The 21,562-nt window shown below is 49.1% G+C and overlaps 1 protein-coding gene across 2 annotated transcripts in view; it reads left to right on the top strand.

Annotated features, from left to right (window-relative positions):
• Positions 1-21,562, top strand: part of runx3 (RUNX family transcription factor 3) — a 52,722-nt gene that overhangs the window by 19,356 nt on the left and 11,804 nt on the right. Inside the window, exons 3-6 of one of the 2 annotated variants that reach the window (XM_076027581.1) lie at positions 4,087-4,328; positions 5,016-5,172; positions 6,653-6,757; positions 19,369-19,485. In XM_076027581.1, the coding sequence (XP_075883696.1) occupies positions 4,087-4,328; positions 5,016-5,172; positions 6,653-6,757; positions 19,369-19,485 (621 nt within the window). The remainder of the gene's footprint in view (positions 1-4,086; positions 4,329-5,015; positions 5,173-6,652; positions 6,758-19,368; positions 19,486-21,562) is intronic. The other variant, XM_076027580.1, reaches the window with a different exon arrangement.

The raw sequence follows: 21,562 nt of genomic DNA, 5'->3' as shown, positions 1-21,562 counted from the left end.
AGGAAAACCTTCTTCTTCTTTTTTTTTTTATAGAAGAAAATGCTTTTTTTTGTGTGTTGTCCTGTACGTCAGGTCAAGGCAACCACCCATCCTTCTTTTTACAAAGCAATCACCACTCACTCTATAAAATAACTAACTATCCATTTTCTATTAATCCCTCATTGGTTCAGGATCATATGCGCCGAGGTCTGATTGAGGTGGCTCCAAGGTTTCGCATATCTTCCATCAGTCCTTGCCTTGAAGGCTCGACCCGTCCGCATCATTAAAAATCGTTCAGGGGCACGGTTGGCTCTGTCCACGATGGCCGTGCGGCTGAAACAGTAGAAAGTGCACGTTGAAACACGGAGGTCTAAATGTGACAGGCGCCCGGAGCACACATTAAAGCGGAGCAAGGGGTGTGTGCTCACGTATTAATGATGAACTACAGATTTAGGAGGAGGGGAGACGAAAATACCTCTGGCAGCGTCAGTGTGTGTCAGCGCTCTGAGAGATGGACTCCAGTGATATAATAAGAGGCTGCGTGATTGGTGACTGGATCAGAGGTGATCCCTCAAGCCTCTCGGATTAACATTAAACTATATTGGATTGTGAAGAAAAGATACCGGGCTAGCTGTTGAATTCACACAATTAGCGATGTTTCAGCCACAGAGGTCATATATTCAACTTCTGATCTTTCATTTTTGTCCCTACCTCCAGTAGAGCAGCCTCACTTCTTTTCTTTTTTTTTCTTTTTTTAAAAAAATAATAGAATTTTTAATCTCTCTGCAAAAATATTCTAAAACTTATTTGGCTGTGTTTGGTAGGAGATAAACTTGTTGTGATGGTCCCAGGGCAGGGCAGGGCAGAACCAACACCTGGCTGGAGGTGTTGTCACTATAGGGGGGAGGAGTATCAGCGAGGTATCACCATAAGACATTCCAAACTTTGCTTTTGCACGTGCCTTTTTTGAGTGGAGCCAGCAAAACAATTAAATAGTGGACTTTCCCCAAATTTCTGGAGGTTTACTGGCAGGCTACAAAGGCATTAATGTGAAAAACACTGGTGAAATTTACATAATATGAGACCTCTGTTTGTATTGGCCCTTTTAAAATTGTGAAGCACATATTATGCAGTTTTCCTTTGGTTACTAAGTGTTTTCTGTGATGGACACAATTTTAGTTTTAATGTTTTTTCGATTTTTTTTGTAATCTATTAACACAACAGTTTGTTATTTTTTTTTTTTTAGAAAAAACATTTATAAAGATTAAAAGCATTTTTTGTAGATTAATTAATTGTCGCAATGCTCTATAACTGTCCATCCAAAAGACGTAATAAAGAGCTTATTTTTAATTCTCATGCTTTTATAGACTCTTTGGAAGTAAGCTGCATTTTTTCGTTCTTTTCGTGCTCCATTGAAATGGCAGCAATTTCCACGGCGCGGCGAAAGCCACATCAATAGGAACAGTAAAAATTAGCTGTGATACCCCAGCGGACCATGCTGTCATTGCTCATTCTCTTCCTTTTTGTTTTCAACTCTTCCGGTCTCCCAGACGCGGTCCTCCCTGCCTGTGGCTCTGATTTATAGCGATGGATGCTGGAATTAAAGCGGAAAAAAAAAAAAAAAAAACTTAAAAAAAAAAACTGAATCCAATCCAAGAGCTTCCCACTTTAACTGCTCTTAATTTATTCTCATGCGAGTAAACAACTTAAAAGCGGCCGCAGAAGCGCGCACACACACGAACATAAAACGTGTGATTATTAAAATAAAGGCTGATTGAATGCTTTACAAAGCAGCTCCAGATGACTCGTTGTATTGCAGAAGTCCTGTTTGCATTAATGCATTTGTAGGTCATTTAAAAATGTAAAGATTTTTATTACGTACTGTTTTTATTCTTTTATCATCTTTTTTTTTTTTTAAATAAATTTATAGAGCATGCAATACAGAGCCAAGTGATTTTTAACATGTAATTCCTGACGCATCGACCACGATAATCAACGTTTGGGAGGGTTTTTGTTTGCTCTTTTTTTTTAGTATTTGAATCAATATTTAAGCATTTACATTTTAGTTCAAGCAGAGCAGAAGGGATATATTAATCAAATGTTGTGTTTCGTGACTGCGGCAATTCTGACTGTTGCCGTGGTTTTAATATGCCGTGATTAAACGAAAAAGAACTTGGGAGATTGAAATTAGAGTTTAATTCATTATAAAGATCGCAGGGATTTGGGGAACATTTTTGACGTAAAAATTGACGTATCTAATTGCGCCGCCCTCTGCTACCTCCTTCATAGACAGACCTCGCTGGACTTACTTGTCTAAAATGATCACGCAGATCAAAGTTCCCTTCTGTCTGCAGCTGTGACATGTCCGCCTCAGATCGTCTGCGCCGAGCCCGATTGAAAAGACAAATGCGCCAACTAGCGTCGGAAAGTGGCATGGCAGGACAGTGCGATTTGACGGAACCTTCAGCAGCTTTTGGGGTTTGTGATGATGATTTCAGCCCCTTGGCACACGGCGACTGCTGCCTTGTGCGCCGTTTGATGTGGAGGTTGCACTTTTCCTCTTTCATTCAGTCCCGACAGCAAATTAAATCGATAAGAATCTGTCACGCACCTATAATTTCAGTTGATTAAAATGTTCTTTCGCACTTAGGAAGATGCAAAGCCTCGGGGACATAGACGTTTTTAAAGAGGAGACTGATGAATGAGATAAACCTATTTAGCGAATAATAGTAAACAGACTCATTAAGAGGGCTTGCGCACATCTTTCCCTTTGATTTGATTAGAGTGATTCAACTGGTCCCCCACACAGGAAGGCACGCAACATTAATCATTCTGCCCAAGTTTCTTCATAGTAACGACCCACAACAATGTGTCTCCGCTTTCACGTATCAGTTCGTCCCCCAAAAATCATCCAATTTTACTCGCTGTATATTTGCCTCTCTATAAAAGCCCTCTTCACACGCTGCCACTGTCGATGTTAACGCACGACTATGGATAACACGCGCAAGAGGAGCGTGCAGATATGCATCAATAATTCAGCTCGTGTGTAAGAGCAGCGCGGGGCTGAAGCAGCAGCAGCAGCAGCAGCAGCACAAGGCGGGGTGTGATTGGTCCGCCCCCCCCAAAAAAAAAGCCCAACCCAGGCCATTCATTGGTGGAGATCACCTCCACACTCCCGAGCGCTGCACGCTAAAATGACTGGGGTAAAATAATATCGCAGCACTCTGCACTGCGCCCCGCTCCGCGGTTCCTGCTTTGCGCTTCCAGGATATTTTTCCACTTTTTCTTTCCCTTCCAAAGGGAGACTCGTTCGTCAGGAGTGACGGGACCGCTCGCATCAAGACATCAGAGCTGCTGCTGCTGCTGCTGCTGTTGCGAGCGGAGTGAGAAGGGGGGGAAAAAAAAAAGTTGGAGGAACTTTTTTAAACGCAAACGGACAGTAGTGTACTTCAATTTGTAGGTACACGAATTTTTTTTTTTCAAATACATTTTTTCCCTGCGGAGATCTTGAGCAAAGTTTGCTCAAATTCATTTTTCGAGAACTCAATCCTGAAAAACGAAACAAAGAGCCAGCTGGATTATTCAACTTTTCTTTTTCTGGACTACTGCCCGCAGATTTTCGCTGATTTGCGTAGAAAGAAAATTACTCGGGGGATTCGCTGAGTGAGTGTGAGAGAGAGCTGAAGTAGGCTGTAGATCTGCGGTGGTCGCACACAGCGAGAGAGGGCGGCTGAGAGCAGCGCGCCGGTTTAACACGCGTTCAGACGTGTGAGAAACTTTGCAGGAGACGCTCGGCCAAGTCCGCCAAACGCGCAAGACACCCGGGCAGGTGACAGAATAGCAAGCCAAGCTCGCTGAGCCAGTCGTATCCCTAACACGGGGGTGACTTTGCGGCTTTCTCGCCTCCATCCTTCTTGCGCACGTAGTTGGACTCTCGAGACCTGCCACGTCTGGAGGAAGGGGGGGGGGGGAAAATTGAGAGAAATAAAGAAAGAAACGCACTCCTCTCCAGAAGAGAAAAAAAAGCCACTCTCCTCCGGAACAAAACGAACCCTACAGTCAGTCAGGTGGCGCTGACCCAAGCTGTTGTGATGCATATTCCCGTAGAGCCGCCCACGACCAGACGGTTCACGCCGCCCTCGACGTCCTTCCCCTGCAGTAAGATTGGAGACAGCAACGGGGCCATGGCCACCCCGGGGCCCCTGAGGTCGAGGCCGGACAACAGGAACGTGGTGGACGTCCTGGCGGACCACGCCGGCGAGCTGGTGCGCACGGACAGTCCCAACTTCCTCTGCTCGGTGCTGCCGTCTCACTGGAGGTGCAACAAGACGCTGCCCGTGGCTTTCAAGGCAAGAAGCACGCCTAATTATTATGATTAGATATTATTTTTATATGCATATTTTTGATGAGAGCGGCCCAAGTTGACCGCTGGTTAAATACAAGAGATCAGACTTATTTATGTGCGTGATTTAACATTAAAATATAGATTTTTGTGCTTTACAAATATGAGCCGTTTCTGTGTTAGAAGATGCACTGACACATTTGAGGAAAAAGAGGAATGTGGAGATGCAGGACAAAACACATGCCCGCTTTTCTCAGCAGGCTGTCATTGGCAGCATCCAAAAAATTAATAATAATAACCTTCTAAATCAGGACTGATATTAATATGAATAACACGTCCGGAATAACCACTGGAGCTGGAATCAAATTTCGCTCTTTATTTATTTAATGCATCAGAAATATTTTTAAATACCGTTCAGAAGTTTTGTCGTGTAAATGAGAAAGAAATAAAAATAAAAATGTAGCAATAATAACGACAGTCTTATTTGTTGAGATGATCGACAGCCTGCCATATGATTTATGAGATGATTTAGTGCTGACATCGCGGTGGAGTTGTGGAGAAACACCCCCGGGGTGAATATATTCGGGCCGGATGCGTTTTTTTGTTTTTGCGCGCAGTTTGGCGGCTGCTGCCGGAGTGTTGACCGAGCGTAACTCGCTCATTTTGCAACCCCATTCCCTCTTATGTGATGCAGGTCGTGGCCCTTGGTGACGTCCCCGACGGGACTCTGGTCACCGTGATGGCCGGCAATGACGAAAACTACTCGGCCGAGTTGAGGAACGCCTCGGCCGTGATGAAGAACCAGGTGGCCCGGTTCAACGACCTGCGCTTCGTCGGAAGGAGCGGCCGAGGTGAGCACCGACTCTTGCCCATATTGCGCACGCAGGAGGCCCACCGGCACGGCCAGAGAGACAGTTTGCGGTTTGGCTTTTTTTCTTCTTTTTTTTCTTTTTTTTTTACAATCTTTAAGAATCTTTCCGCGGATGTCAAGGGCTCATTTTTTAGCGGAGAAACAGCGTCTGACTCCTTAGAGCATTTTTATTTCTAGGTGACAAAAACAAGGTTGTTCCGACAAACCAGGACCTTTCAAAAATACAGTCTGTAATATATTAAATGTCATCTGCGATCTGATTTCTACTGTCATATAAATGTTTTTTTTAGTTTTTTAAAAAGATAAATAAAAAAAATAAAAAAAATGAGAATCTTGAATCAATAAGGTCGCCATGCAGCTGACGTCCGGCGGCTGTCAGCTCAAACATCTGGCTTGAGTCACGGCGAAAAGTTGCGCCGTCACTGTAATTTTCTAAATCCAAAGGACAACAAATAATTATCCACATGAAGTAACCAAAGTCTTACGGGGTTGGATGATGATTAAAGAACACCTTATAATACACGTCCCCGGGTCAATTTGTCACGTAGCCGTCACCACTTGAAAGCCTCGTGGAAAAATGCATTTTCTTCTGATCATGTCGTAAAAAAATATTTAAAAATTGCTCATGAAAAAAGGCCCGTTTGTTTGTGCGTAAACGGTGAAGGCGAAGGCCTTTGTGAGCTACATCGTTGAGCTATTTTGAATAAATATCTGCCCTGCTCTTTTCTTTGTAGAAATATACTCGACGTATAAACAATTATTATATGTTTTTTTGTGTGCAAATGTTTTATGGAGAAAATGCAATTTCTCTTCTGCTTCTCAAAGCTTTTTCTGGCCTTGAATTGGCCTCCGCAGATTTTTTTTTTTTCTTAACAAAGAAAATTCCTTACAAATGAATATGCATTGTTATTATTTTTATCTTTTACATGTAGTTTTGCTGCATCGTTTTCCCCACTTCACTCTCCGATCTATTTTGTCAATTTTTTTATTATTATTATTTTAATGTTGCATTTATTAACATGAGACGCCTCCCTGCGAGCCCCCCCCCCCTCACACTCCTCCACAATGGACTCGGGCGCAGATGGGAGCAAGATCCTGCCTTGTTGAACAATAAACTATCGCTGTAAGGCCCTTTTTGGGACAATCTGGAACGCATTCCCTCCAATAATCCGAATCATACCCGCATTCGGGCCATCAAACGAGGTGGTCTCTGCCTCCTTTGTTTCCCCCTTAATTCAAAGGCTGCGGCGGGACAAAAGCCAGTGGAGATGATTTGAAGCCGAACAAGCAAAGTATTGTTGTGGAGCGAGAGGGATGGGAGGAGGGGGGGAGAATGGTTTGCAGATAATGCGGAAAGGGCATTTATATAAATGGGGGGGGGGGTGTCGGGTGGGGTGGGGGGGGGGGGGCACTATAAAGAGACTAAACCCTGTTGCCTTTGCTTTGTTGTCGTGCTGCAGGGAAGAGCTTCACCCTGACCATCACCGTGTTCACGGGACCGCCACAAGTGGCCACCTACCACCGCGCGATCAAAGTCACCGTGGACGGACCCCGGGAGCCACGCCGTGAGTACAAGCACGCACGCACTCACGCGCACACACACACACACACACACATGCACGCAGCTGATGCACCGGGTGTGCACTATAGTGACGCGGCAATCGACCGCAACCCAGTAAACACAACACAACAGCAACAGGAACAACAACAAAACTCAATCACTGTGCGCAGCATCCAGCGTGCATTATCCAAATGTAGAGATCATATCTGACGACTAGAAGCTGCGAATGCGCAGGTGTGCCCCCACCCCAACCAAGAACTTGGCGTTTCCGCTTGATTTTATTCTTTTTTTTTTCCTTCTGGGTGTTGGTGTTAAAATTAAACTTGATTCTAGGTTGAGCGCTGGGGGTTTGGTCGGGCGGTGGTCATGGTAAGCCTCCGCAGGATGAATATGTGTGTGCGTGTGGTGGTGTGGGGTGGGGTAGGGTTGGGGGGTAGTGAATTGTCCTCACGAGCGTGTTGCTGCTGCTGCTGCTGCTGGAGGGACGTGGGGACGGGCTCAGTCGGAGGAAATTGCAAAGCATATTAAGGCCTAACCCGAGACCGCTAAGAGGGGCCGAGCGAGTCTCCAAGCCGCAGGTTGCTCTCGTCGCCTCCCCCCCTCCCCTCCCCCTCCTGCTTCTCCCCCTCCCTGGGCAGGGAGGCTGTATACCTGACCGACCACATAAGTGGCTCGTTGATTTAACACGGGGCAGGCAGACTCCGCTGCCACTGGTCAGGCCTGCCAGGGGAGGGCAACCCCACCCTACCCCCCCGACCCCCACCTCCTGCCAACGCTGTTACTGCCACCATTACGATGGCAAAGCGTGGGGTTACCGAGATAAACCAGGGGCCGTGGGGCTGACGCGGTTTGGGGTCGTTTTTCTACGTTCATCATTCTGCTTATGTTGTTGTTGCTGCTGTGAGCTCACAACGACTTAGATCAGTTGATGTGGCCGCTTCGTGGCGTACCTGTGAAGGGCAGGCACGTGGGGGAGGCGGGGTGGTGTTGGGTTCCCCGTTTGGGGTCTCCGTGCAAAATGGGAGCTGCGACTCGTCGAGGGCATTTGAGAGAGGTTGGATTTAGCCCAGTCAAAACAGAGAGCAGTGCACCGAGAGAGAGAGAGAGAGAGAGGGAGGGGTGGGGGGAGTGGTGGGGGGGTATAGGGGTTGGCAAAGAGGGGGCAACACTACCCCCACCCCCCACCTGCCAGCCCCCCACCACTATTTTCAGAGGCATTAAAGAGAACAGTGACTGCAGCGAGGGGGGCAGATAATAATAAACGCCGTGTGCATGGATGGTTTCAATTTGATAGCGTTCGGTTAAAGGGAAGGCGTGGGCGGCTGCTGGGGTGTGTGTGGGAGGAGGGAGAGAAAGCTTAACATGTCTGCGAGCCTGAATGCATTCTCGTGCGCAGCGGCGGGGGGCCCGAGCGTCTCCGCTTGAAATAATGGCGTGCATTAAGGTCGTCTCCCGCCTGTCTGTCAACATGTTGCAGCTCCGGCGGAGGCGTCAGAGTGGCCGTGCTACTTTTACACTGGCGCTGGGTGCTATAAAGTGACACTGTTTAATATAGGGCAGAGGGGAATTTAGGGCTCCATTAAACTCTGCTGCACGGTGCTGAGAAGAGACTCCACAGATGGACAGAAATCAAACCTATAGGGCGACATGTGATTTGATTTTTTTTTTATTATTGTTTTTTTTAAAAAGCGTATCAGTGGGATTTCCGTACGTGCAAACCGAGAGCTCCCTGCGCTTGAACAAGCTCGAGCCAAAGGCCGTGTGTGTGTGTGTGTGTGTGTGTGTGTGTGTGTGTGTGTCCGTGCTTACAGTTCAGCACCGCTTGGCTGACATAGTCAAAGCTCAGCTAAAACACAAATAATGCATCCACTTAGATCTCCCAAATGCTGAATCCACTGTAACAGGACACTAAGTGGCGACCCGCGCCTAATAGCGAGAGTTGTATTTTTTTTTTTTTTTTTTTTTGAAACTTGGTAGGGTGATATTGTCCTTTGTCAGGGTTCGGAATGAGCCGTTGGATCAGAATTTTCCTCGGAACGAGCTCGGCGACGAGACCAGATATATATATATATATAAGCGTTTTTAACCGCGAGGCGTGGAGCCAAGGCCAGAGTTGTAAACAGCTCCTTTTTAATGACGCGTCTCATTAAAGAACACGCCCTTAATCGCGCGCGCTTCCGCATGCATCTCAGCCGCGCATTACATTTACGAGCGCTCACCTGTCTCTCTCGCAGGCCCTCGCGCCCGGCCCTTCGCCAGCGCAGGGCTTTGCGGCGCTCTTTACGGCCTGCAACCGAGCCGCAGCGTGAGTTGGCACGACTGGCAGGAGGAGGAGGAGGAGGGGAGGTTTTTTTTTTTTTTTTCATTAATGTTTACTGATCTAGTCGGGAGAAACCCGAAGGACCAGACTGCGGTAGCTGTCCCGCCTGTGGAGCAGTCGCACGCCGTGCGAGAGACACCTGAGCGGTGTGGTTTTCAAGAGAGCGATGCTGTTTTTATTTTCTGAGAGTAATCAGTCTAAAGCAGTGGTGGGCAAACTTTTTGACAGGTGGGGCCACAATGGGTTGCAAAATTCGACAGAGGGGTTGGAACAGGAGCAGATGGATGGAGAGTTTGGGTGACTCATCTCATAGGAGGAAAAAATATATCATGGAATATTTAGAAATGTGCTTTAATGACAATTGAAAATGAACAAAAGCATTGCAGCAAAGTTTGTCTTCGAAGCCCCACGGTATTCAGCTCTTTATTGCAATGGCTCTGAAAACACTGAAATACAGCCATTGTATGACTCCTTTACTATTAATATGATCTCTTCGAGTTCAGTGGGCCGGATTTAAAAGCTTAACCGGCCGCATATGGCCCCCGGGCCGTAGTTTGGCCATGCCTGGTTCCAAACGGACGTGCGTCTCACGACCGTCCCTGAATGTTCACTCGAGTATTTTTGTCTCACGTTGCTGCTGATTTCCTCAGAGCGCATCCGGCATTCATCATCAACCCCTCCCCTCCCCTTCCACCGACCTCTCTGTCATACTATATAATCAGCCCCTCTGCTAAGCTAAGACCGGACCCAAGGCACAACTGTTGCAACCGAAAACTCTTTATGTGGCTGTATGTCTGCGCCGTGTCAAAAAACGGTCGGCTTTCGAGGCTAAAAGGGTCGAGCACGGTAGAGAGGTGCCTGCTTGTCACCGCTCTCTCGCATGCCTCCGCAGGCGACGCTTAAATACTTAGTGCGGCCTGCGACGTTATTTCTGACACCTTTCTCACTCCCCGACTTGCATATGACATCAGCCGCTTGCTTATTTTTGCCGTGGGGGAGGGGCAGAAACAAATATAGGCTGAGAAACGCGGAAAAAAAAGAAAGAAAACGTTTCCGCGGTTCTCAGCCTGAAATGAATCAGTAAGCGGAAACTGAAAGTTGACCCCCCCCCCTCCCCAACCCTCAAACCCCCTTCGACTGCAAGTCAGGCAGGGTCAGGGAGATTATTATTATTATTTTTTATTTTTTTTAATTGAGCAATCCAATGGTGACAGCTAGGTATGAGTGTTTGTGCGTGCGTGCGTGCGTGCGTATGAAATGCAGTATTGAAGTAAAAAATTTAGATGAATCCTTTTTTAAATGTTGATTTATAATACTGTATATATAGATATGCACACATGCATAAACTCTAAATATTCTTAATTATTAATTTTCTTCATACTCATTATACATTATACATACTAAATTATTATTAAATGCAAGATCGTTAGCATTGGGCAAATTCTAAATCTAAGAAGATAGAAACTGAAAGGATGACAGTTATTGCTGAGTGTCTGTACGCTCCCTCAGTGCACTTCTCACTCGCACATCTGCACGGCGGTCCACGCTGCACCAGTTCAGTTTGTGGCTTGGCCCTGCGCAGCCACCAGAATCGCACAGGAGCCGTGCTGTTTTGTTGCCGTTTGTTTACTCGCCTGGGTGTGTTCGCACAGCTCCAGGAGGAGAATGGCGAGAATGGCGGGCACGGCGGGGGTGTGTGGGGGGGAGGGGGGGCAGGAGGGGGCGCATGTCAGAGTTGGCAGGTTGATTCTATTTGCATTTGGCACACAGACTGTACAAAGTATGTAAATAGACAAACAATGGGCATTTTCTGTGTTATTCCTCTCTTGCAATATTTCAGTCTCCCCACAGAGTCAACACAAAAAGGCTCGCGCCGGCCGGCCAGCCGGCCGGCCCTCCCTGTTGTGTGCACGGCCTTGCCGGGCGCATACACCTGCCAGGTGCGGCCGTCGTTTTAAGTCGGGGCCCCCGAAAAGGGCCACGCCCATGCGCCACAAATCACATGAAAGACGCGGCCTCGCTGCAAATTGCTCTTCTCAAAGGCATCTTTGATGTTTGAAAGTGGAGATGGGTGTCTTTGAAAAGGAAGGCCTACAGGTGTATCGGTGCCAGGGGAAGGGGGAAGGGGGGCAAAACAAAAAAAAAAACAACACAGTGGCATATGTGACGCTGGGTGCTTTCCTCGCTGCTAATAACTCAGCAGGAATCCGAGCTGGAGAAGCTCAGAAGACACAGTGGGCCCAAACTCGCACAGATGCTCCCCCTCGCAGTTTGCAGCAGATGTACTTGTTAGGATTTGGTAGTATTGCCTTTGTGTGTGTGTGTGTGTGTGTGTGTGTGTGTGTGTGTGTGTGTGTGCACAGTGTTAACCTGGCCAGTTCCCACTTAGCAGTCTATAAACTGATTTTCATTCTAAAACTTTATAACCAGGGGTGTCAGAAGCAGCGAGGTACAATGGAAAGTGTTTCGTTTCCAGGAAGACCGTAGTCACAGCGAGATCTGCGTTCGTTCCAGGAGAGGAACCCACCCCCTTCCACCCCCGACGGCCCCCCCCAAAAAAAAAGAAAAATAGAAGACAAAAACTTTGCAACAGGAAAAATGCGTCTACTTCCAATGATAATAAAACTCATGGCTGCTTAATTTAAGATTTAGTGGAAAGGACATTCTGCGCTCGGTTACCACCCAGACAATAAAAAAAAACACAGATAAAAGCCGAAGATTGCGCGAACTCTTCTGAGAAACCGCCGAGCTGTGGCGTCTGCACCGGCGGTCGGCTCATCAGCTGTGGCGTACCTCTTCCCCGGGGTCACTCCAGATGCGTCACACTACGCCTCGGTGATTAAAAGTAGAGCAAATATTGGCCGAGTGATAAATCCGCTGGAATGCTGCGGAGCACATTGAACAGGTTTTCCGAGGAGGAACTCGGGGCGTCGAGATCGGAACGTTCGGCCGCATTCTGCGGTCTGAGGGTTAGGTGGCTGGGGGGGGGGGGGGGGGGGGGTGAAGAGGGGGGGGTCGACAGTGAGGTGGCAGGACGTCCGAGCGGCCGACGTCAGATCCTCCCGTGATGGGCGGAGCGACGGAGGGCGATGTTGTTACGGGACAGTAAATAAAAGGAGCGCGATGGAGCTTCTCTCGACCGCCGCTGCCACCTAACCACATCTAGAAGCTTTGAGGCCAATTCCCTTTGAGGTTTACACAAAAGCGCGCGCACGCACACACACGCACAGCTGCTGGTAATCCTACATAAGCTTTCGTACTCAGGCTCTCCTGTGAAAGCAAAGCTAATTAGTCTGAATACCTCTGCGAGACTGTGTCTAGGAAATGTTCTTTTCTCCTCTCCTCTCCTCTCACTTCTCTGTCTTTTTTTTCTCGCTCTTTGGCAAGCCGTCGCCGCGTCGGCACTTTCTGCTTAAAACGGCAAAAAAAGGAGAACATTGTTAAACAGTTTTTTTTTTCAAACGACGCAGTGTCTCCTCAGCGGGCCAGAGACAGAGACAGAGAGAGAGAGAGAGAGAGAGAGAGAGAGAGAGAGAGAGGGAAAAAAAAAATTTCCACCACACATTTGCTGACATCAGAGCAGCGGGGCCTCACCAAGACCTTCATTTAGCGCCACCACAGACAGCGCTTTTAATCCTCTGCGGTGATGCAAGAGAGAGACATTTTCTGAGAATCGCCGACACTCAGCCAGCGTCACCTCTTCACGCACACCCAGCCAGAACCCTCGCGAAGAAGAAGAAGAAAAAAAAAAAAAGAAAAGAAAAAAGAAAATGACCAGTCAAGCGTCTTTCCTGTTTACCCACCCAGGGAAGCAAAATGCCCACTCTGTGCGCTCTCGCTCTTCCTTATTTACACTGACCCCATAAAGGAGGGAGTCATTATGACTTTTCGGCTGTAATTCAATAAACGTTTCCGATTCCGCATTTAGAATGAAAATAAAAATCGCCCGTGAGTCTGGGAATATTTTCTCGCACTGCTGAAATATGACAATAAACTTTTTTTTCAGCGGGGGCAGGGACGGGTGGGAGGGGTGCTAGGGCCGGTTGGGGGGGAGGGGGAGGGGGGGGAGCAGGGGGGTGGGGCAGTTGTGGGAAGAAGGCACCTGCCGGTTACTGGAAGAGACAGTGCGTTTCGCCACCCTGCGGTTTGGGGATATTTATTTCTTGGGGATCTTAATGGTAAGGAACGGCGTGCAAAATAATAGGTATAGGGTGAATTTTCTGTCGCTACCAGCAGCCAAGAGAGGTTGTAATCCTCGGGATAAACACAGAGGGAAACCGGGGCTTTTCAAAATAGACTGCACTCATCGCAGAAAAAGAGAAGGTCCGGCTGTCGTAGCTGGCGAAAACTGCCGGAGGAGCCGACTAACATGGCATTTGAAAAAGACAACAACAACAAAAAGAAAAACTTGAAGAAAGAAAAAACTACACACAAAAGCGAAACTGATCCTCTCAACAGTGGAAATTCACACATTTCATATTTCACACACTCATTTAGACCCACTTGGGATATCAATCAGCCTTCTGTGGAACTGTGCACTCTTTGCGGGGGGGGGGAGCAAGTGCACTTTGTCGCACGTTATTGTGCGCGACCCGGCCTGCACGGAGGTGTGAACGCAGAGACATGTTTGACACATCTCACTGGCGTCGCACTGATGTTTGTGACAGCGGCACTTTTCCTTCCTTTCCCACAGCCTCGCAAAGGTCTCTGCCACCACAGAGCCACACCCATCACACACACACACACACACACACACACACACACACACACACACACACACACACACACACACACACACACACACACACATACACACACACACACACACACACACACACACTCTGAAGCTTGCAGCTCAGAAGAACGTTGCTACCATGTACACTGAGGAGGGCGAGGGGGCTTGGGGACAAAAAACACATTCAGTGTTCCAGCTAAAACAACAAACTCAACACAGCTTCTTTCTTAATGTGATCTGTCACCAGAGCCAAATGGGCCCTCTGTGCTCCGCAAAGGGCCGGAGCGCCGCGACTTCGAGGTTAAGGGGGGGAGGGGTCAGTGGGGGAGGGGGTTCATATCGAAGAGGACAGAAGAAGGAGAAGGAAAGTAAAAGAAAAACACAGACATGGTCGCACAAAGGTGCAACAAAAGGGGCATGATTGCGCCCGCCGTGCTACGGGCCGCGCCGCATTGTTCCGAGAATCCGGGCGCACTGGGCCTCGATCTGTTAGCCCGTCACTCTGTGTGTGCGTGTGTGTGTGTGCCTGCCTAGACCTGCACTGCTGCTGTCCCGTGTGCCACAGCTTCTTTCGTTCCCCCACCCCCTCACACACAGAGTCACACCAAGAGAGAGCTCGACACTTTATCAGCAGAGGAAGGCTGCTGCTATTTGCTCAAACAGACTCCTGCAGCAACATCCGCTGTGAGCAGCTTGTGTTCAGACCTGGAAGGGGGGAGGGTTGGGTTGGGTGCAGGGGTAGTAAGGTGGTGGCGGGGTTGGGGCTACATCACACCTTCGCCAAAGTCCTCGGAAAGAGACGGTTGCAGCTGCCTAAAGATGAACCTGCATACCCCCCCCCCCTCCCCCCCAGACGTGAGCATGCCATAAAGTTTTCAGTGGAAACGCTCTCGCACCCCTGATGCCTGACAATCACTCTGTTCTTGAAGGCGCCGCCATCGAAAAGTGAAGCACTAATGACGAAAGCGTTGTGAGTGGCAGAGTAGAGCAGTGTAAAAGCCTGCGTGAGGCAACTGTCGATTCATCTGGGCCCCAGACGAGACAGCCACAGTCGCCAGCCAAGGGTAAAACCCACATCCTTCAGGGTCAGCCTCAGAAACGACAACTTTGATTCGTCCCGCCGTGGATGCACGAGAGTGTGATTGGTGGTCTTGAGAGGCAAAAAAAAAACAAAAAAAAAAACAACCAAACAAAACAAAAAAAAAAAAACCAGCGCAGCTTTGCTGATTGCCGGTGATAGCGTGAAAAAGGGGAAGCAAGTAGAAGAAAGAAGGGCGGAAGGAGGAAGCAGGGCATGAAGCGAAAACGCGGGGGGGTGGGGTGAGGCGGGGGGGGGGGGGGGTTCAGCTACGCTAGAGAGGAGGGAGGAAGGGGAAGACAGGTGTACGAGACTTTGCTCACAGATGTCGAAACGTCCTCGCCGTCTGTTGAGGCTGCAGCGGAAGTTTGCTCGCGAGCAAGTAGGTCTCGCCGCGCTGCGTGCTCAACTGTCGCTCTCAGAGATGGAGCCGGTGTGTCTCATGCACGAGGCGAGGATGTCATTCTTAAACGCTTTTTCTTTTTTTTGTACTTTCAGGCGAGAAGAGCTACCAAACGAGACAACAACCACCCCCCGCCCCCCCTAAAAAAAAAAAAAAATGCAACGGCTATCGCAGTATCCTGCATATTAGTGTTTTTGAAAGCCCTTTGTGTAGAATCCTGTGCACATAGTTACACAGCAGACTTCACAGTCCAGACATAGTTTTCAGTGAGATACCGACGCTCCAAATCAATTGGGCCTATCGAGTCCATTTATACGTCAAATACAAATATTTACACCACAAATATATTCGGGGGCAGACTTGGGCCGCTGCCAAAGCACGGCTGCCCTTTGCCGCCCAGATAGTGTTTCACTTTGCCCCCTTTAAATGTGCCCGTATGCGCTTTGCAAAAAAAAAAAAAAAAAAAGAGCCTGTGTTTAACGTGTGAATGGGAACATATCTGTTTCGAAAAAACAAAACAAAACAAGCAAAAGACAGAAAAAGCCGGCGCGTGGTGGGAAAAGTGCGCTCGAACGGGGGCAACGCGTCGCGAAGTGCGATATTTTTAAGTCGCACACTGTCAAGTTAGCAGCTGACGACGTTCGAACGCACCCCGCACAACCCACGTTTCGGCTTCTCTCGGCAAGCGCGAGGTCAAAAGAGCAGCATAACATCTCGCGCTCCCCTCTGCAGCGCCGCTAAAGTGTCAGGAAATAAAGAGACGTGCTGCACCGCGCGAGCAAAAAAAACAAAAACAAAGCGGGCCGGGACGAGGGCGCGCCCATCCCCTCAAAAACACAGCCGCTGTCTGTCCGGTACATCGTTAATACCAGACACTTTATATCAAGCATTTTATTTGCTCTTCATACACTTCCATAATGCTTTCAGATGATGTGACTGCTACTCTGAGAGAAGGCTAGTAAATCTGCGACCCCCCACGCATCCATTTTGCCTCTGCTTGGGTATTGAGCGCTTGCTGTTTAGGCCTCATGTGTGCGCCGGCCCCCATCTCCCAGCTCTATCTTGCGGTTATGATATCATAGAGAGAAAAAAAAAAACAGGGGCATTCTCTCTCTAAGTGCACCCTAACACATTAAAAATTCATCCGACCGCAGGAACCCTTCTGAAATGGGGCCGGCGTGGTGGGCTGGCACCCCTCCGGCCCCCCGGATCTGTAGAGTGGAAGTCGAATGTTGGCAGTCGGTCCGAGACGGCGCGCTGTGGCTTACGGGTCGGGGTCAACTGGCAGCGGTTTGACCGGGCCATGCAGGTGAACTCACTCTGCTGTTGTCCTGCCAAGAGTGTCGTCTTCTCAGCTACAGGGACGCACTCAATAACGCCCGTTTGGTTCAAATCACGTACACTTTAGGGACACGGTGATATGAAGAAATCGAGCGCTGCTCAAAATCGAGCAACGCGCCAGTAGACCTTGACTGCCAGACTCTTGACAGTGGTGAAGGCGGCACAGAGACGGAAATTCAAAGGGGAATAATCGAAGATCAGATACGATGGCCGAGAGATCGTCGGCAACAAAAGATAACAAATGTGTAATTTTTGTTAGTTTCCAAGAGAAGGGTGAGGGTGGTGGACTTCCTGTGATGACTGGTGGTGTTAACAGCGGCTACAGGCCCCCAGGTTAATAAGCTCCAGCCCTCCATCCGACACAATCCCCCAAAAATCACTCTTTCACAGCCCCCCCCCCCCCCCCTCCTCCTCCTCCCGCTGCTGAAAGCACCAAAGAGTGTGTCGCCAAACGCTCCGCATGTCCCTGCCAACTGGAAGCGGGCCACGACTCGTCTCAAGTGTGCGCGCGCGTGTGTGTGCGTGTGTGTATTTGCGGGCAGCTGAATGATCACTTTCATCCCTGAAGAGCCAGCCAATTCATTTCAGACCACCCGTGGCCGCAGAAAAACTGACCAGTTATCCCTTTTTTCCCCCTCCTGCAGTGGGTTACCCCCACCACCACTGCCCCCAACCAGAAAGCGGTGTGATGTATCATTTCCCTGACCTCAACCTTTTGAGGTGGTGTAAATCTCTTAATAACTACACAAGGACACACATAGGCGCTATATTTGGAAGACTTGCTTCCCCCCTGGCCACCCCTGATCTGGCCTGGAACAGACAGTAGCCACAGTGTCTGTGTGCGTGTGTGCGTGTGTGTGCGCGCGCACACGATGGAGCCTGAACCTTCGCGCTGTGTGTGTGTGTGTGTGAGAGAAAGAGTGAGAACGCAGACCTTCATTCCTTCCATCTCCGTTTAAAGAGCGCGAATAAAAAAGATATCACACGGCGCGAGTGTCTCAGCGTGTGGTCGCCCAGCATTTGTTCCTAAGTATCTGCACGCAGCTCAAGTAGTGGTGGGTGGTCGGTTGAAACATCTCACACACACACACACACACACACACACACACACACACACACACACACACACACACACACACACACACACACACACACACACACACACACACACACACACACACACACACGTTCTGGTGCGGCATCCAACATCCTGACGCTCTGTACCGCTAGAGAGCGGCGAGAACGGCCGACTGGCTTCTACTTCCTCGCGCTCGCCGCAAAGCATCTGTTGAGCAGAGGGCGTGACAGAATCGTCGCGCAAAAGCCAACAGCGCGCGGGGCGGATTTTCATTAGAACCAGCGGCTGCGTTCAGACACCGCGTCGGCGCAAGCCACTTACGAATCTGTGCGCTTGTTTGAGGCGGGAAGCGGGGAGTGTAGGGGCGAGGAGGGGTGGGGGTGTCGCTGTCTGATCATTCTATATAGTTCATAAAGAGGCGCTGGAAGGGAGGTGGCGGGCACAAACAAATGGACAGAGCGGTAAACGAGAGGAAACTTTACCCATGGGTCAGCCTCGGAGGGAAGATATATTGCCCATGGGTCAGTCGGAGGGAAGGGACGGGCAAAATCCATATTGGTCCGTCTGCCTTGCCCCCTTTATATAGTGATAAAATATTCAAATCCAGCCATTACTTCGCATTAGGCTACTCTGCGGAGATGCCAGGGCCAAAACCACAGAATGTATACATGCCGGTTGACGCACACACACACGGTTTTTGGCGCATTGATAGTTACATTAAAATCTCTTCCTCCCATTAGAGGAGCCAGCCTCATCCGGACTCGCGTCGGATGTTTAAGGTGTGTTGTCACGCGCACATATGGCGTGTGTGTGTGTGTGTGTGTGTGAGTCTATGCATTTAAATGTGCGTTTGACCATGATTAGATGGACGAGTGTGTCCACATCGGAGGCCTTTCAATGAAGCCGCTTCTTCTTTTGATTTTCTTTTGCTACCATTGACGCTGAATACTACCAATCCCAGCCGACTCTGGGTAAAACTGACAGAAGAGACACGCGCTCTGCTTTTTTTTCCCCTGTCTTTTGTTTTTTTTCTCCAAAATTACATTTTTAAGTGATGACTGGTAGATCTGGCGGCTTTGTGTGTTGCGATGTCGGCGAGTTCCCTTCTGACTCAGCGCTGTGTCACTCAGACCTGAATGTGCGTGGGTGGGTTTTCCTGATAAGGCCAAGATCCCTCAAGATCTTAATTATTTAATACACTTTCAGGGAAAGGGGCATTCCTCCGGCTATTATTATCTATATTCGCCGCTGTTGACGCAGCAACAGGTGCAGCCGGGCGGCGCTGAGACACCGTCTGATGGATTCCAAGGTCTGCGTCGCAAATATTTTTGTGCGTGGGCGCTGAAAAACACAGTGACAGTGTCCCTGTGCTGTAACGTCATCCTGCGAGCATCTGTAATGTACATTGGAGGATATTTTCGCTCGTCAAGTCAGTTTTGCACTAATTGCAGCTCATGGAGTCGAGGGTTGTTTTTCCGAACCGTCACACAGCGAAAAAAACATTGTCCAATTGGAGAGCTGGTGGTGTTTTTTTTTTGTTCGTTTTTGTTCGTTTTTCTTTGCTATTTTTGAACAACACCGGGAAAAGAAAGTACATTTTGCTGCCACAGCCGATAGCCGCTGGATATCGCTCTAATTCCTATTGTGCTATCTGTTTCAGGGCACAGAGTGAAACTGGAAGACCAGAAGATGCAGTTCTCGAACAGGCTGTCAGAGATTGAGCACTACCAGAGGAGTATGCGTATTGGCCCAGTGAACAACAACCCACGTCCCCAGGGTATGAAATTTAAAAAATATTTTTGGCCAATTTTGGCCCCTACGGTCGAGCATTTTCTAAATGTTTGGTGGCCATGGGAAAAAAAATAGTTGTTAAAGCTTGGTTATTTTTAAAGATTGAAATCCACAGTCATCAACACCATGGCTTGTGCCAAGGCAAATACATAAAAGGCATAGTGTTTCTTTTTAAGGGAGAAAAGTGTCCAAGTAGTAGCTACGACAGAAAGCTATAGGGAAACTATTCCAGCTTCATTTAGCTCTCAACCGCCTGCAGATGTTACACACACACACACACACAAACTTAACAAAGCCTTGAAAAAAATGTAATGTGTCTGGCTGAAAAGCCAACCTTTGACCACTTTTGGTCAGCGACACTGCTTATGTCAAAGGAAAGGTGTTCTTGCCTGTGTTCTTGAAAACTGGGGAAACGTGGCAGATGCATATGCGTAAAGAAGTGTTAAAATCCTGCCATAAGGAAATGTGGCTTGATGACGCCATTGCTGTCGACTTTTTCCCTTGGTCAGTCCCTCTTATGAAGTTATCTGTGTTAACTTTAGCACTTCGCCCAGGGTGGGGTGGCATCGCACTCTGACACTCGCGCAATCGGCGCAACCTCGTTGTTTATGTCCGGACGAAAAAACCGAGCCGCAGACGAAAAACATGGGAGCAATTTTTACGCCTCTGAAAAAGTTTTTTTTTTTAGCCACATTCTTGGCTAAACTGAGGTTCAAATGGCCCGTAGCCCCTCGTTAATTTCCAAAGCCACTCGCCCAGCACACCAAACCCACCTCAGTCCCCCACCAGGTGAGGACTGCTGATACGTGCAACCACGAGAGGGGGGGGGGGGGGTCGACTGCAAATCAGCACTGTTCCAAAATTCTCCTTTGTTTAGGCAAGTCACTCGCTCGGCAGCGGAACATGCCTTTCCCGCGGTGCTCGCCGCGGCCAAGAACACTTGGAGTGAACTTTCTCCGCGGTGCCTCGATAGGTGGCGACGGCTTTGAGGCGGGAAAGGCTCATGTCAGATCTGTCCCCGGATGCCCTGCGTTGGTGTTGCTTGGCCGCCGGGGTCGAGTGGCGGGCGCTGCCAACCGACTCTGGGCTAGGCGCTGACACCGGACCCCCGTGCGACACACACACACACACACACACACACACACACACACACACACACACACACACACACACACACACACACACACACACACACACACACACACCTCAGGAATTTAGCATTCGCCCGCTACCTTGGTAATCGCGTCACTCTCAGACTGGTCGAATGTGCGGGGGAAGAAGCAGAAGGCTGGGAGTCGGAGGGAGGGTGAGGAGGAAGGCTGGGAGTCGGCGGGAAGGGGAGGGTGGCGATGGAAAGGACGGGTTGGTTTATTCATGATTGTGCCTGCTTGCAGCTGCGTGGGAGACGGTCGGGGTGAGGATGAGTGTTCAAGTCTTCGTCATGTGTCAGAGGCTCTTTAACAGTAAAGAGGCTCCGACTGGAAGCATGCAGACTAAACACACACACACACACACACACACACACACACACACACACACACACACACACACACACACACACACACACACACACACACACCCTCCTCCGTAGTTCTCATGCTGGCTAATGAATCTCATTATCTTTGTATCAGTGTGTTGTTGAGGACGATAGCGCTTGTTTGGGAGCGCCGTTCCGTGCGTGGGCGCGACTCAAGGAGCTCTATCAGTCCACACAGAGCGCCGCTTGGCCTTGTGCTTTAGCTTAGCCAGCGCTGAGTCACCGGCCACCAGCTGACTGCTGAGAACGTCGCGTGTTTTTCACCCCACGTCTCCCTGTGCGTACACTACTCCCTGTGCCGTGGAACAAAGTCATGCCGATTGTCCACGTCGCGGAGTTTCAACGCGGCAATGTTCTGGTGTTTTAACAGTTTGCCGCACCCTCGGTCGGTTGACTGCCAATAAAAAGCCCCCCTGCAGCGACGCCTTTGCTGGGAGCCTCGGGTGTCTGACTCAAGTAAATGGGGGGATAAAGGGGAGGGCACCGGTAGACGAGCAGCTTTCTTCCCTCGACTCTCGCCCGCCTC

Source organism: Nelusetta ayraudi, unplaced genomic scaffold (assembly GCF_046127955.1).
Source record: "Nelusetta ayraudi isolate G7.1 ecotype Tasmania unplaced genomic scaffold, CSIRO-AGI_Nayr_v1 ptg000021l, whole genome shotgun sequence".
In the NCBI taxonomy this organism is placed as follows: Eukaryota; Metazoa; Chordata; class Actinopteri; order Tetraodontiformes; family Monacanthidae; genus Nelusetta; species Nelusetta ayraudi.
The sequence above is the reverse complement of the archived record's forward strand: the minus strand, read 5'-3'. Positions and strand labels throughout refer to the sequence as shown.